This window comes from Nerophis ophidion, linkage group LG18, assembly GCF_033978795.1.
Source record: "Nerophis ophidion isolate RoL-2023_Sa linkage group LG18, RoL_Noph_v1.0, whole genome shotgun sequence".
NCBI lineage: Eukaryota > Metazoa > Chordata > Actinopteri > Syngnathiformes > Syngnathidae > Nerophis > Nerophis ophidion.
The window spans coordinates 18,453,171-18,470,450 of record NC_084628.1 but is presented as its reverse complement, the minus strand read 5'-3'; the positions used below and the strand labels follow the sequence as shown (position 1 = coordinate 18,470,450).

General features: G+C 41.1%; 1 protein-coding gene across 3 annotated transcripts in view; it reads right to left on the bottom strand.

Annotated features, from left to right (window-relative positions):
* Window positions 1–10,629, bottom strand: part of stard13b (StAR related lipid transfer domain containing 13b) — a 191,434-nt gene extending 180,805 nt beyond the window's left edge. For 2 of the 3 annotated variants that reach the window (XM_061877464.1, XM_061877465.1), the window contains exons 1-2: window positions 10,436–10,629; window positions 4,722–6,183 (exon numbers count right to left, since the gene is read on the bottom strand). In XM_061877464.1, the coding sequence (XP_061733448.1) occupies window positions 4,722–6,083 (1,362 nt within the window). In that variant the 5' untranslated portion in view covers window positions 6,084–6,183; window positions 10,436–10,629. The remainder of the gene's footprint in view (window positions 1–4,721; window positions 6,184–10,435) is intronic. The other variant, XM_061877466.1, reaches the window with a different exon arrangement.
* Between the last annotated feature and the right edge of the window lie 6,651 nt (window positions 10,630–17,280).

Genomic DNA, 17,280 nt, shown 5'->3' with positions numbered 1-17,280 from the left:
TCACATTTCAGATAGAACACATGTCAACGAGTCAAGTGGAGGACACCCACACTGTTGTAATGGCTGCTAATCTGTACACTTATGACAAACTTTTTGGTGTGGGTGTCATGGCTGTAATTACCAGTGTTGACATAGTAAGACACTAAATACAAATAAAATATGGTGTTGGGCAAGGATACCCCAAACCTAACCTGTAACATAATCTGGAAAAAGGTGCAGATACGGGTATTTATTTTTGCCATTTAAAGGAAGGTCCCACCCAAGAAAGGTAAGGTACATTCTAGTCCTTGTAAATGATCATCAAAACAAAATGTATAGGTAAGGCTTATCGATAAAAAAATATGCACACATTGGCAGTGATGGGCATTAGCAAGCAAGAAGTAGCTAAGCTACGTAGTTTAAAGGGGAATATTATCACCAGACCTATGTAAGAGTCAATTTATACCTTGTTGCAGAAAAAAGACCATATATTTTTATAACCGATTTCCGAACTCTAAATGGGTGAAATTTGGCGAATTAAACGCCTTTCAATTATTCGCGCTTAACGTGACGTCACATAGGTAGTCAATCCGCCATTTTCTCAAACACATTGCAAACACCAAGTCAAATCAGCTCTGTTATTTTCCATTTTTTCGACTGTTTTCCGTACCTTGGAGACATCATGCCTCGCCGGTGTGTTGTCGGAGGGTGTAACAACACGATCAGGGACGGATTCAAGTTGATTTACGTGGAGTGTGCATCGATTAGCACGGCTTGCTAATCGATGCTAACATGCTATTTAGGCTAGCTATACGTACATTTGTAGCTATATTTGCATCCAGCCTTTCCTTCCACCCACATTTAATGCCAAACACACACTTACCAATCGACAGATTTATGATAATAATAATTAGATTTACATCGCGCTTTTCTATTGTTAGATACTCAAAGTGCTCACAGTGAACTGGGAACCCATCAGTCATTCACGCCTGGTGGTGGTAAGCTACATCAGTAGCCACAGCTGCCCTGGGGTAGACTGACGGAAGCGTGGCTGCCAGTTTGCGCTTACGGCCCCCCCGACCACAACCAATCATTCATTCATCATTCATTCACCAGTGTGAGCGGCACCGGGGGCAAAGGGTGAAGTGTCCTGCCCAAGGACACAACGGCAGCGATTTGGATGTCCATAGGTGGGAAGCGAACCTGCAACCCTCAGGTTTTTGGCATGGCCGCTCTACCCACTACGCCATGTCGCCCCATTTAAGTTGCTCCTGCACATTTTACCGACGATGCTAAGGCAGACATGGCACAGAGATGTATGGATATCCTGCGACACTCAATCGTTGGTTAAAAGGCGATCACCGAATACCGTCAATAGCTATTCGCTCAATAGCTTCAGTTTCTTCTTCAATTTCATTTTTGCTATCTGCCTCCATACTTCAACCATCCGTTTCAATACATGCGTAATCTGTTGAATCGCTTAAGCCGCTGAAATCCGAGTCTGAATCCGAGCTAATGTCGCTATATCCGCCATATTGTTTGTATTGGCATCACTGGATGACGTCACAGGAAAATGGACGATGGCTTCACAGATAGCGAAAATCAGGCACTTTAAAAGCCTTTGTTTGGGATATTCCATGATGGGTAAAATTTTGAAAAAAAAACTTTGAAAAATAAAATAAGCCACTGGGAACTGATTTTTATTGGTTTTAACCCTTCTGAAATTGTGATAATGTTCCCCTTTAACTACATTTTCCAGTAGCTTGGCAGTAGCTTAGCTACTTTTTTAACGAATAGCTTTTCCTGTAGTTTAGCTACTTTGAGACCCATGTAGGTAAGTAGCGTATATCAAAGCTACAAAAAAAGAAAGATGACTGCAAATCCAGGCCCCAAAAATATGGAGACAATACAATGACAACATCCAAACATACAAAGAAAATCCATGATGATTGGTCGGTGTTTGTATGATGAGTCACAATTGGCTAAGGTTAGGGCGAAATATTATAGACTGGCCAATCGTAGGCAAGATAGTGTGGGTCATCGAAACTAGTAAGCAAAATCATAACAGTCACACACTCATGTTACATGTGGCCGAGGGAGTCAGAGATAGAGGGATGCTTCAAGCTGACTACTTAAAAAAAAAAAAAAAACGATTGAAAATGGCAGAGGGATTCTTTTCGGCAGATTAGATTTTTCCTTTAGTGAAGAAGATGGCATCCAAGAAAACCCACAATATTGCATGTCCATGGCCATATTTAGACATATGTATACGTTTAGAGAAAACAATGCCCAAAACCTTAGTTTTTAGTTGTTTACTTTGTAAACCAAAATCATAACTGCTCTCTTCATCTAAGACGTGGAACGCAAATTTAAGAACACACATTAAGTGAAGTGTGTTCACAAGATAGGAGTACATATTGTTTTGGGACATTTCCTTAAAATGTCAACAAAATCCATCCGTAACTGTTTAAGTTATGTTGCTAACAAATAGACAAACAAATTTGGCGAAAACATAACCTGTTTGGCTGAGGTAAGAAAGTCTGCCTTCTGCAAAGCAAAGCATTCCACTTTTGTCTCGAGGATTTCCAAGCCAACACAGACCGAGCCGCTCACGACGCATCGCACGGAGGTAATCACCCCTGCTCCCCCAAGAAACTGGACACTGCGGGTAATATGAGGAAACTGAAAACTACTTGATACATCCTCAATCAATCATCCATTTTCTACCACTTGCCTCTCTCGATGTTGCGAGGGGGCTACACTCAGGTGGAAAGAAGTGTACACCCTGGACAAGTCACTACGTCACCCACAAAAGATTTGAAGCCAGCAAAGCTAAACGTCCGTTTGTGAGGTATTTCCATTACTAAAAGTTATATTTTTAGGTAACTTTTCTGAGAAACAACATTTTCTAGACTGATATAAACATGTCCACTGTGGAGGACACTGCTTGTCAGAAAGCAAAAGTTGAAAGACACTTAAGTGAACATTTTTGTTTTACACTGGATTTTTGTATTGTCACTTCAAAGACACTCAACTTTAAATTTTTTTATATTTGCTTCAAACAGTATATGTTCCTGCTCAATTCTTTGCACTTAAAAATAAATGTTTGTACTAATAAATATGACTACAATATTTTAACATTTTATTAACTCTAACATGTTTTAAGTCTTTTTTTTTTCTTTTGGACATATATTACATTAATATCATACAGAGGACTTCATACCGTGATAATATCGTACCGTGAAATGTTGCTACTTTTACATTCCTACTACAAATCCACCTTTGACAGAGATATTGGGGAAGAAAACTACACTTACAACAGAGGGTTGGTAAACAATAAATGAATACATCCATTTTCTACCGCTTATTCCCTTTGGGGTGGCAGGGGGTGCTGGTGCCTATCTCAACTACAATCGGGTGGAAGGCGGGGTTCACACCCTGGACAAGTCGCCACCTCATCGCAGGGCCAACACAGATAGACAGACAACATTCACACTCACATTCACACACTAGGGCAAATTTAGTGTTGCCAATCAACCTATCCCCAGGTGCATGTCTTTGGAACAGGGAGGAAGCCGGAGTACCCGGAGGGAACCCACGCAGTCACGGGGAGGACATGCAAACTCCACACAGAAAGATTCCGAGCCCGGGATTGAACCCAGGACTACTCAGGACCTTTGTATTGTGAGGCAGACGCACTAACCCCTCTTACACCGTGCTGCCCTAGATTAATACATTTTGAGGCAAACATTTTTTTTTACTTGAAATATAGCAATATAGGCTTTTTTGCATAGTTTCTAAGTACAAAATGCATTAATTTTGTCATTTAGACATGTTTGAGGAATAGATTTAGTACCAGAATTAATTATTACTTTTTTATATGAGGAGAAAAAAAAACTTAAAATGATCCAACATTAGTATTGTATGATTGAACAGAAGAAGTTCATAATATTATGTTAACAAATTGCAATATTACAAGAAAAAACTCAGTACATTCATAATGTAAATTCTCGGGCTGTCAATTATACTAGGTAAACACAAACTTTCCTTAAGGGCATTATTTCTTTATTGAGGTGTAATTAACGTGTGTGTGTCTGTAAAAGAGTGTCTGTGTAGATTGTGTGTTCAATTTTTTTAATAAAATCTAATGTTGGATATACAATCATCCGTATAAAGCAAACCAGTTTTTCAGTACCATGTGGATAGTATGAATAACTTCAAAAATGATCTGTCTGAGGTAAAGCAAACTCATATTTGCGATTGTGATTAACTCTGAGTTGATTACAGACAAAATATCATTAATTGCGAATATTATAGCGTAGTATACAAATAGTTTGATGGCCCTAAATATATGCCTATACAACATATTGATGCCACTGAAAAAGTCATATTGCAGAAAGAAAAAAAAACTTGGTATTTTAAAAATAATATTGTCATTTAGCAAGGAAATAGTTGTAATATTACAATATTAAGAAGGTCTGAGAATAAAGCGATATTACCAAAATAAAGTTGTGATTTGGCAAATTTTCTTGTTCTGCATGCCTTCCTGTTTCATCACTCCAGTAACGTCATGTAAATTGTAATTATACTAAGAACGATATTTGAATTTCGAACAATATCTGGCTTAACATGGTGGCGATAACAGGGGTCAATGTCAGGTCATTGTCCTCTGTAACCAGTGGTCCCACATGTCCTCTATGACCAATACAACAATGCAATAGCGGAAGTAATTAGCTTCTTACCTCCTTGCTACTTTCCACTTCTGCTTCATAGCCACATTGCCCACTTTCTGGTACGCCACGGCTCCACCTCATAACGGCATCCTTCCTGTGTCTGTGATTGGCCAGGAGCTCACTGGGCGGCAGCTCCAAGAACACGTCGTCATTTTCCTTGTTGTCGTCTTCTTCTTCCTCCTCTTCCTGTGAAGACTCTCCTTCGTCCGAGCTGCCGTCGATGCGAGGGCGATGCTCCGCATAGTCCGAGAAGGTGATGGAACTCTGTTTGAGTTTGATGATGCGTGAAAGGTCTGGCGTTGAATTAGGGCTGGTGAGGGCAGGTTCCTCAGAAGTCTGACTGACGAGGTCGGTTGAGATGATCTCTGATCGCTTAATTCCATTCAAGTCTTCAGTTGCATCTCCAAGAAGTTTGATACCCTGTTCTTGCACATGTGAGCACAGATCATCTGAAACAGAAGTGTCCTTTAGCTTGTTCGGAACCAATTCAAGTGGTAAGCAGCCTTGAGCCTCAGGAGGATCATTGCATTGTAGGTCTTGGACAGGTAGGGGGCCACAGTGGTCCTGAAGTGAGCTCAATAAGCTCAGGTCTTCAGTTGGATTTGCAAGAACCTCTCCTTGCATCCATTCGCACAAATGTTTTACCAATTCCACTTTATTAGGATTAACACAAACAAAACTGTCCATTAGTCCACCAGGAACCAGTACCCTTTGTGAGCAGTCTTGAGCATCTGAAAGATCATAGCATCCTTTGTCTTGGACAGGAAGGGGACAACAACAGTTCTGAGATGAGCTCAAAAAATCCAGGTCTTTATCTTGAGTAGCTCCTAGGATGGCAGACAATTGATCACAGTGCTCTAAGGACTGAGAACCGCCTTCCTGTCCGCCAGGACTCGGTTCCATATGGGAGCTGTTTCGATCTTCAGAAAGAAGCTCATCCCCTTTGTAATATTGGACAGGAAGAGAACCAGAGTGGTCCTGATCACAGCTCAGTAAATTCAGATTCTGACCAACTTTACCAACATATTCCATTGTGTTATTGAGGCTAATGCAAACAAAACTTTCCTGTCGTGATTCCTGACTCAGTTTCAAAGGCCAGGAGCGTAGATCCTGCGGTGAAATCCGTAAGGACACATCCGCCACATATTTTGTGTTCTGAAGACCGCCACGAACAGAACTGTCCTCAAGTTCGTCGCCTCCTCCTTCCAACTGGGAGCCGTATGGACCCTCAAGAAGACCGTCCTCTGTGAGGTCCTGTAAGCTGTTAACAGCACTTTCTGTGGACGTTCCTCTTGTTGAAAAGGCCAATTTGTCCGACGCTGCGAGTGGAGACGGATATCCCTCTAATTGTGCCTCAGCTGGAAGCTCCATTGTTATTATCTTTGGCAGTTTTTCATGATTTATTGTCCTTTGTTGCTCATGCTGGCGGTATTAGAAGGGGCCATGTTATCTTCATTCCAATTGAGACCACCTGAAAGAGAAATGAAAAATGTGATCACAGATGTGGACAGTGTGTCTGTTTTCTAGGACCCAAGCTCAATTGTGACATATAGCCAAAGTGTGTGTGTGTGTGTGTGTGTGTGTGTGTGTGTGTGTGTGTGTGTGTGTGTGTGTGTGTGTGTGTGTGTGCGTGCGTGCGTGCGTGCGTGTGTGTGTGTGTGTGTGTGTGTGCGCGCCGTGAATGTGAACATCTGGCACGGGCTGAGCCCTTCAAGTCTGGATCTGTCTCACGCTCGACGGCGGTGACATCACAGCTACAGAGGAATCCGACGGCACGCCGTACCATTCATCAGGACATGAGACGTAGCCACTGGACTGTGGTTAGCGTCCCGCTCGCCTCCGTCATTAAAACACAACTTGAACAGCTTGAAGACACGAAACTCCACCATGTTCACAAGGGATTTCCTCAGGGAGCCTCCAGCAGGTTGATCAGCTCAGTTCCCAAAATGACCAATCAATCTTTTGTAGCGTTTTACCTCAAACTACTGAGTTGTTATGCTTGTGTTTCCACTGGGTGTTCCTATGAGAACGCAGCAGTTGACAGAGCAATGGCCTTGGGACACTTAAGCGCACACACACACACAAATATACGCATTTTTGCTTTTAGGACTCAAGCCGATAAAGGCAGCATGTCAGACAAGGACAGCACGTTCATATCAGTGTGACACCACGTTCAACAACAACACTTAGATAATAACAAAGGTGAGCATCGTCACTTAACAAAAGAATACACTTTTCAGGAATCTCGTCTTCTTCCTTTTCCACCCTTTCGGTCTCCTCTTAAACCAAGCCCACTAAGTAATGTTAAGGTTGTTTCTGTTTTTTTGCTAAAGCAGGGCCAGTCAACTGGCGGCCTAAAGTCCAACCCCCCACCCCCCGCAGTTCAGTTCTAACTTGGGAGACAAACATTTTTGCAGGAAATTCCCGACAACACAAGCGTGCTCTTGTTTGTATAGAGGAAATTGGACCACTGTAAACACATTGGCAGGTCATTGCATTTACATTTTGACCTTGCTTGCAAATATAGAGCACTCAGGTCCAAACTTATGATTTACATAACTGAGGCGTTCCTCAAGGCGCCCCTTTAAGTCCTCTCCTTTTTTGCAGTTGCAAATGTATTTTCGCAATGTGATGTAAGGTGTTGCTGTATCTCGTTTACTTCAGATGCGGGAAATAGTGATTTGTTCAAATAGTGGTGTTCCCCCAGGTTCTGTTTCAGGTCCTCTCTTTTTCATCATTGCTTTATTCAACTGGTGGCCGGGAGCAAAATCCAGCTCGGGATTGACACCATACAGGCCCCCCGAGTTCAGTTCATAACTTGGGAGGGAAATATTTTTGCAGCAAATTCCTACAAACACTAGAGTGCTCCTGTTGTACAACGGAACCTGGATCACAGTACACACATTGGCAGATAATTGTATTGATGTTTTAACCTGGCTAGCAAATCATTGAACACTGGGGTCCAAACTTAAGATCTACCAAAAAGGAGGCATTCCTCAAGGCGTACCTTTATGTCCTCTCCTTTTTGGTAGTTACACAGTTATCTTGTAATATGATTTATACAACTAAGGTGTTGCTGTGGCTTGTTTGCTTCCGATTCAGTCAGTTGTTATTTGTTCAACTTCTTAAGCTATACTAGTGGTGTTTTTTGAGGTTTCGTTTTAGGTCCTTTCCTTTTCATAAACTTGTGGCCCGTGAGTTCAGCTCAAAAACGTTTTTGTACAACACCTTTTGAAACAGCAGAGTGCTCCTTTAACTCTGACAAAATAAATAGACCAGAAAAAATTTGAATATCTACTATGGAGGACGCTGGTTCTCATGAATATACAAAATAAGATTTGCCTGTACTCATTTGACTGATTTATTTATTCTTTATTCTTTTTTCCTCTTTGTCTTCTGTGTGTGTGTCTTGTTTTGGAAAGAAAACAATTAACATTTGATATGTGATTGTACTTTCGGAAATTGTATTTGCCTCGAAACTCAAACTATTAAAAAAAAAAAATTAAGATTTAAAAAGAAATAGACTAAAAGTGAAGGGAGAAGTCACTTTTCCGGAAATGTGGACCCAAAAAGATTTTAGTTGAATTACTCTTTTCTAACGCAGTTATTCTCAACCTGTGGTACATGTACCAGTGGAGGTACGCAAACTCAATCTTGTGGTACGCCAAAGAATCACTCAATCAAAGTACAGTGTTTTGTTTGCCTATACATTCAAACACAGTGGTACAGTTCAAAATGTGTCTAATGTTACAGTAGCAAAAAATGTTAAATATACTTGTTAAATAAAATGCCTGCCTTGTTTTTAATGAATACTTAGGCGTATTATGCTATTAATGTTAGTCATTATTGTAGTACTTGGAAGGCCAAGTTTTTTCTGAGGTGGCATTTGGTGAAAAATTAAAGTTGGAGAACCACTGCTCTGAAGACTTTAATCCACGGGTGTCAAACTCATTTTAGCTCAGGGGCTGCATAGAGAAAAATCTATTCCCAAGTGGGTCGTAATGGTAAAATCATGGCATGATAACTTAAAAATAAAAACAACTCCAGGTTGTTGTTTTTTGTTTTACTTTGGCCAAAAATAGAACAAGCACATTATGAAAACGTATAAATCACAAATATTTGTCAGTGTATCTACATAGCCAGGATTAAACTAAGTCACAGTCTTTCTGGGAGTCAACAAAAAACACAACATGTAACCTCTTCTAGGTATCAAATACCTCCTTTGTCATGTCCACGTATCAATCCAGCATTAACTCACCAGACCGTAAGAAACAAAGGTAAAAAAAACTATTCACTTTTCTTGTGTTTGACGGAGAGATTTTGGGGGAACGAGGATGCCAAGTGACAATGTGTTCGAAGCAGAAGACATAAAAGGGTAGGTTTTAAGTTTAATGTGGGTCAAGGAGGAGGAGCCACAGTCGGCCTTTACAGTGTACCTCTTATAAATCGTTCGCTTGCCTAAAACTTGCTTTAAAACAGCAGTTTCTTTCGTAAAAAAAAAACATATGTGTATATATATATATATATATATATATATATATATATATACATATATATATATATATATATATATATATATATATACAGTGGGGCAAAAAAGTATTTAGTCAGCCACCGATTGTGCAAGTTCTCCCACTTAAAATGATGACAGAGGTCTGTAATTTTCATCATAGGTACACTTCAACTGTGAGAGACAGAATGTCAAAAAAAATCCAGGTATTCACATTGTAGGAATTTTAAAGAATTTATTTGTAAATTATGGTGGAAAATAAGTATTTGGTCAACCATTCAAAGCTCTCACTGATGGAAGGAGGTTTTGGCTCAAAAAGGATACATGGATGATACAGCAGAGGATTGGGAGAATGTCATGTGGTCAGATGAAACCAAAATAGAAGTTTTTGGTATAAACTCAGCTTGTCGTGTTTGGAGGAAGAAGAATACTGAGTTGCATCCCAAGAACACCATAACTAATATGAGGCACGGGGGTGGAAACATCAAGCTTTGGGGCTGTTTTTCTGCTAAGGGGACAGGACGATTGATCCATGTATCGTGAGATTTTGAGCCAAAATCATCAGTGAGAGCTTTGAATAGTTGACCAAATACTTATTTTCCACCATAATTTACAAATAAATTATTTAAAATTCTTACAATGTGAATTACTGGATTTTTTTCACATTCTGTCTCTCACAGTTGAAGTGTACCTATGATGAAAATTACAGACCTCTGTCATCTTTAAGCGGGAGAACTTGCACAATCGGTGGCTGACTAAATACTTTTTTGCCCCACTGTATATATATACATTTTTATACTTGGCAAACTAATCACGCGGGCCGGAAAAACCTGTTCGTATGTTTGACACCCCTGCTTTAATCAAACCAAAACAAGCACCTAATGTTGTTGCTTCTGTCATCTTCCCTTGTCATTGTGTTTTGCTCACAATTCCCCTTCTATACGTCCACAGCTTTCCCCAAACAGTTTTTGGTGTCGCCCTCTCTCCCCGTCTGTTAGTCCCTCTGGAACACAACTCAACAAAAGTAGTATTTGCAAGTTTCACCTGTTGTACAGTCAAATGTGTATCAGCACAGTAAGGCATGACGGTCAATGGTACTGCACGACAAGAAGCAGTGCAAGGAATCTGATAGAAGGGCGAACATTTAAATGGCATTGAGGACAAAAAATGGAGATGAGTCATCACAGTGTCAGGAACAAAACAAAACACTCACCTGCTTGGCCGAGAGCACAAGTGTTGCCCAAACAATGTCATCATAGCAAGACCATGCCGGGACAAAAGGTCAGGAGGGCCAACACGCATCCGCGTCCACGTCCGCTTGTCATCGTTACCATCCCCTCCTCCGCCTCCTCCTCCTGCGCTGGTGTTTCCCCGAGGGGGCTGCAGGAGCGCTGGAAACCATTCAGAATATGCGTGAGGAGGGAGCGGGAATGCGTATTTGTGAGGGAGAGATGGGAAAGGGGAGGAGAAAAGGGAAGCAGAAGGAGGGAGGCGTCGGAGAGATAGTTGGCACCACGTTTGTAGTGGATGTAGGAGTGCGGAGGCGGAGTGGGGAAGCGGGCCTTCGCCACGGAGGGACGACACTTGAGCCTTGAGCTGGGCCCGAGCCTCGCAGGCACAAGATGGACAGTGACCCCGGCCCTCCCAAACAGACGCTCGAGGAATGCTTTCAAGTTGGAGTGAGCACTACACTCACAAAAGAGTTTTCACTGGAACTCAACGCACTTTGTCATAATGGTTAATGAGTTGCATTATTGCACAGTGAAGTGAAGTCAATTATATGTATATAGCGCTTTTCTCTAGTGACTCAAAGCGCTTTTACATAGTGAAACCCAATATCTAAGTTACATTTAAACCAGTGTGGGTGGCACTGGGAGCAAGTGGGTAAAGTGTCTTGCCCAAGGACACAACGGCAGTGACTAGGATGGCGGAAGCGGGGATCGAGCCTGGAACCCTCAAGTTGCTGGCACGGCCACTTTACCACCAATCCATACCGCCCCATATAATAATACTGCAGTATTATTAGTGTGTTGTTGTCATTGTTGTGCTTTTATTCTACTCACTGCTGCTGCCAGAGAATATAATCATCTAATGACACTATAATTCCGTAGCATTTCGACATAAATATTTTTCTCTATTGGTGAAACACCAAACAATTAGCTTCATGCGAGGTTGTCTTTTCAATATTAAAAACATATATATTTTCATGTAATTAAAAAAATAGCTTGACAGATCAAGGTCAACATCATCAGGTCAGTATTATTTTGCTGGTCATTTCTGTGTGACCACCTGTTGCTAGTGTCCCGATAAAACTGTCTCCCTTCCAATACGTTAACGATATTGAAGCCTTGAGTATTGGCCGATACCGAAATTATTCCGATACCATATCGGCAAAAATCATACTTATTTTTATCATTTTGTAATGTGGGGTGTTAGGAAAGGCTTGATCGATTGAAATTATTTAGAGATAAAAGGTACTGTAGGATGGGGATTTATATGGCCCCATTCGTTAGTTTACTTGACACATGAAACGTGACAAATGTGAGGGTCGCCTTATCTGATTTAATCACCAGATTGTGGAATATCTTAAAATGTTTTTGTTGCAGTTCCAACTTCAACCACAGCATTAACTGCAATATAGAGTGGCACTTCCCATCATTTTCATCAGACTGCATTGCAAAATGATTAAGCCCCCTCCTTCGTCTGACGCGAGATCCACCCAGGAATGGGCCCAATAAATCCCTTCCCTACTGTAAGTAGGAAAAACGCTACCCTTATGACAGATTTATCGAAATGGAGTGTTAATTTGTTGTTTTGCCGACCTCTAGGAGTTACAATAATGTATTAAATTAAGCACATGATGCAGACACGTTTGTTACTGGATAATTTCAAATGCACTTTGATTTTATTTAATACTTGAATAATTTTGACGCAAAAACAGATATATCCATTCTCCTTTTTTAGAGTATATCAATGTTTTTGTGGAGCTTTTCATAACACAGCCAACCTGCTGATGTGGGTTGCAACTTAATCATTTCTAACAACCAAAATGATAGTCTCGATTTGAAAAATGCACATTGATTACAAAAATAGAATTTTGATAATTTTGTACACATTTTGCAGCAAAAAAGGATCACTCCAAATGTTTTTTTTTTGTTTTTTGTTTTTTTGCAAAAACAGACTAAGCCTATGTGGTGCCAGCCTTGCCCTAAAAATAGTGACAACAGATCTTTTTTTTTTATAGGAATGCTTATTCCATGGCTGTAATGGATCCATTTCATCCAAACAAACACCTTTTTTGGGTGATCCCTGGACAAGGGGTGTGCAGGGTTTGCACTAATCACTGCATCATGACATCACATTGACATCACTTGAGCGAGCAGTGGCAACACATTTTGTAAATCAGTGATTCTCAGATTGTGGTACGCGAAATTAATCTTTTAAGTGTTTTATTTTTCTATGATAAATCACTATTACCGTTCAAAGAGTGTGTAATGTTACAGTAGTCAAAAATATTAAACATACTTGTTAAATAAAACATCTGCCTTGTTATTAATGAATACGTAGGCCTACTGTGCTACTGTATTTTAATGTTGTCATTATGGTTGCACTTGGTTAAAAAGTTTGAGAATCACATACATGTTTGAGATATATATGTATATATACATATATATATATATATATATAGAGAGAGAGAGAGAGAGAGAGAGAGAGAGAGAGAGAGAGAGAGAGAGTTTGCAATCAGAAGGGAACGCCTCTGCACACAAACCGTTTGCAGACAGACTACTGTAAGGTGACTTGAAATAAAATGGAAAGAGACTGAAAACTTATTAAATATGTATTATTTAATCTATAAGGAAGTTTGTTAAATGTAGCTCATAATCATCAAAGGCCTCTTTTAAGTCAAATTATCATCATTTTAAATTAAAGAATAAAACATGTCATGCACACATAATGCCATTTAGTGGTGATATGGTGAGGAATAAAACAAACAGAAAACATTACCACCCAAACAGCACTAATAAGGGTGTTTATTTTTTAATTTTCATTTTATTTGCAAAGAGATTACTATATATCTTTATAATATATTGTTGTTATGAATTAGTTTTGGGTTCTACTGCCTTATAATTAAAAAAAAGGTTAAAGGCACAACTTTTAAATCAGGCTTTTTACTGTTCCTTTTAAACTCTTAACCTCCTCGGATCTGGCATCCACATATGTTAATATCACATTTTTGGACCACAACACAAAATGGTTCTCTGTAAGACCCTGCTTTTCACTGACGAGCACATTCTACTGCCAATCAGTGGTGGAGGAAGAGTATATCAAAACACGTATTAGATTCAATATGGCTGAAAACACATCCCAAAGTTCAGGTAGAAACTTTCAACTTTTTTTCTTTGTTTTTAAACTCATTGGGTTCCAAAGTGTCACGCTTGGGTCGCATGTTTAAGCGTGGGTCGCTCTCGTTAACGTGGACCCCGACTTAAACAGGTTGAAAAACGTATTCGGGTGTTACAATTTAGTGGTCAATTGTACGGAATATGTACTGCACTGTGCAGTCAACGAATAAAGGTTTCAATCAATCAATCTCCCAAGATGCAGACGGAGACTCTGGAGGCAAGGTGCAGGTAAGGAAATTATCTATTCCTCATAAATCATTAAAAAATACAAAAAGATAGAAAAGTGTGCTGATAGCGTGGGGGCTCTGGCAAAGCGTACCACATGAATAAGAATCAAAGATTGTAGAAATACTTAACGTAACGTGTTGCATAAGCAAACCAGAAAGCCAGAGTGTGTGTGGCGAAAAACAAGAATAAGTAGCTCTCTGTTTAGTGCCCGGCAGCAGGTGAGCGGGCCGAACACTAATCAGAGGCAGGTGAAACCAATCTGCACACATGGAAACCAAAACACAAACCCAGGGGTGCTCAGAACACGAACTAAGGGAGTCAAAAACTAAACAAAACATGATCCGGGCAACAGATCATGACAGAAAGAGCCCAAGTAGCAAAGATTCATCTAAAAATACGTGCCTTACAAAAGTTTGGATAGTCTCCCTAATAATTTAACTTTAACTTTTATTCTGTTATTTCTATTTTATTTATTGTTATAATTACTACTATTATCTTGCCGATTGTATTGTACCATATGTCCCGGCAAGAAATCTGCGTTCAAAGGACTCCGGCTTATTAGTGATTCCCAAAGCCCAAAAAAAGTCTGCGGGCTATAGAGCTTTTTCATTTCGGGCTCCAGTACTCTGGAATGCCCTCCCGGTAACAGTTCGAGATGCTACCTCAATAGAAGCATTTAAGTCTCACCTTAAAACTCATTTGTATACTCTAGCCTTTAAATAGACTCCCTTTTTAGACCAGTTGATCTGCCGTTTCTTTTCTTTTTCTTCTATGTCCCACTCTCCCTTGTGGAAGGGGTCCGGTCCGATCCGGTGGCCATGTACTGCTTGCCTGTGTATCGGCTGGGGACATCTCTGCGCTGCTGATCTGCCCCCGCTTGGGATGGTTTCCTGCTGGCTCCGCTGTGAACGGGACTCTCGCTGCTGTGTTGGATCCGCTTTGGACTGGACTCTCGCGACTGTGTTGGATCCATTATGGATTGAACTTTCACAGTATCATGTTAGACCCGCTCGACATCCATTGCTTTCCTCCTCTCCAAGGTTCTCATAGTCATCATTGTCAACGACGTCCCACTGGGTCATTATTGTCACTGATGTCCCACTGGGTGTGAGTTTTCCTTGCCCATATGTGGGCCTACCGAGGATGTCGTAGTGGTTTGTGCAGCCCTTTGAGACACTAGTGATTTAGGGCTATATAAGTAAACATTGATTGATTGATTGATTGATTATTTTTTTACTATTTCAATTTATTATTTATGTGATATATTTTGTACTTTTCGATTCTGTTCATAACTTTTATGGGCAGAATTTCTGGGCGCAGTCAAGGCGTCGAGGGGTTCCGATTTGGTGGCCGCGGGATCAGGTCTCTGCTTTTTGCAGATGATGTGGTCCTGATGGCTTCATCTGGCTGGGATCTTCAGCTCTCACTGGATCGCTTCGCAGCAGAGTGTGAAGCGACCGGAATGAGTATCAGCACCTCCAAGTCCGAGACCATGGTTCTCGCCCAGAAAAGGGTGGAGTGCCACCTCTGAGTTGGAGAGGAGACCCTGCCCCAAGTGGAGGAGTTCAAGTACCTAGGAGTCTTGTTCACGAGTAAGGGAAGAGTGGATCGTGAGATCGACAGGCGGATTGGTGCGGCGTCTTCAGTAATGCGGACGTTGTACCGATCCGTTGTGGTGAAGAAAGAGCTGAGCCGGAAGGCAAAGCTCTCAATTTACAGGTCGATCTACGTTCCCATCCTCACCTAGGGTCATGAGCTTTGGGCCATGACCAAAAGGAGAAGATCACGGGTACAAGCGGCCAAAAGTAGTTTCCTCCACCGCGTGGCGGGGCTCTCCCTTAGAGATAGGGTGAGAAGCTCTGTCATCCGGGAGGAGCTCAAAGTAAAGCCACTGCTCCTCCACATCGAGAGGAGCCAGATGAGGTGGTTCAGGATGCCACCCTAACGCCTCCCTAGGGAGGTGTTTTGGGCACGTCCAACCGGTAGGAGGCCACGGGGAAGACCCGGGACACGTTGGGAAGATGATGTCTCCCGGCTGGCCTGGGAACGCCTCGGGATTTGTGCCTTTTGACAATCATGGACGAAGTAGGTGGGGAGAGGGAAGTCTGGGCTTCCCTGCTTAGGCTGCTGCCCCCGCGACCCAACCTCGAATAAGCGGAAGAAGATGGATGGATGGATTTTTTTTTTTTTGTAACATTATTTTTTAGATAATTTATTTATAGTTATTCTCCAAAAGGTGGCATTTTCCTCAATTTTCTGTGCCAAGCCATGTTGTGTATTTGTCAGTGGTGCTGTGTGTGTGACCGTGCAAAGTCGTCTTCTTTTTTTTTTTTTTTTTTTTTTTTAAAATTGGTGTTTAGCACTCTGTGATTCAACTTGCCCCTGTTTGAAGTGGGCTGTGTAAATAAATTTTCGATTGACTTAATAATAGTAGACTGAACATTTTAAATGACCTAATATGGTAGAAACTGGACTGGTAATACTGGAAATCTAAATTATTACACAAAGGCACAATCTCTAACTTTACGTATTGTGCAGCCACTTTTCCACATTGACTGGTAAAGCAGACAGATCTGACCTTTGAATTCAGACTGCCGCCGTCACCTGCTGTCAGATATTTGAATAAAATCATTTTTATAAACTCGAACCTTCAGACTGAACACAGCTGCAGCCAGAGAGATAACGTTGTATGTGCAAACTTTGAATGTTTTTCGACCTTTTGTTCGGATACAAGCGAACGTCTTCTTCGAAGTCCTTGCTGAGGAGAAGTTTACATTTCACCCGCTTGACTGAATGGGAATGCTAGTGAAGGCACGTACAACAGGTTCAACTCGTGCCAGCCAGGAATGAAGTCAACTTGAGCACTCATCCACATAGAGCGTTTTGTATTTAACACAGTGTAGTTCTTCTTTTATTGAATTCATACGTCTGATTAAAGTCTTTTTGAAGTTCGTCTTGACTGAAATGTGTTTTTTATTTGACTGATGGGGCAGGTATGATTGTGCCCTATTAACTCTGCCTAGTAACCTGTGTCAAAATGCCCTTCATGTACTATTTTGTAACAGTGGTGTGCCGTCAGGGCCAGCAAAGCTTTCTCTGTTGGCCTAACATAACCAGAAATCATGATCATAATCAAAGATAAAAGTATTCATACTTGTCCAGGGTGTACTTTGCCTTCCGCCTGATTGTAGCTGAGATAGGCACCAGCGCCCCCCGCAACCCCAAAAGGGAATAAGCGGTAGAAAATGGATGGATGGATATTCTCTTCATGTCATATTATGCTCCTTCCAGTGCTGTTGTTTGTAGTTTTAGTTTGCGTCCAATCAGAATTCAGCAAGCTCATATTGCCAGGTTGTACGAAGTCTATCAGAGGCCTTCAGAATCAACAATGCGGGCGTCCGTGCACTCTACACAATCGGGGACATAC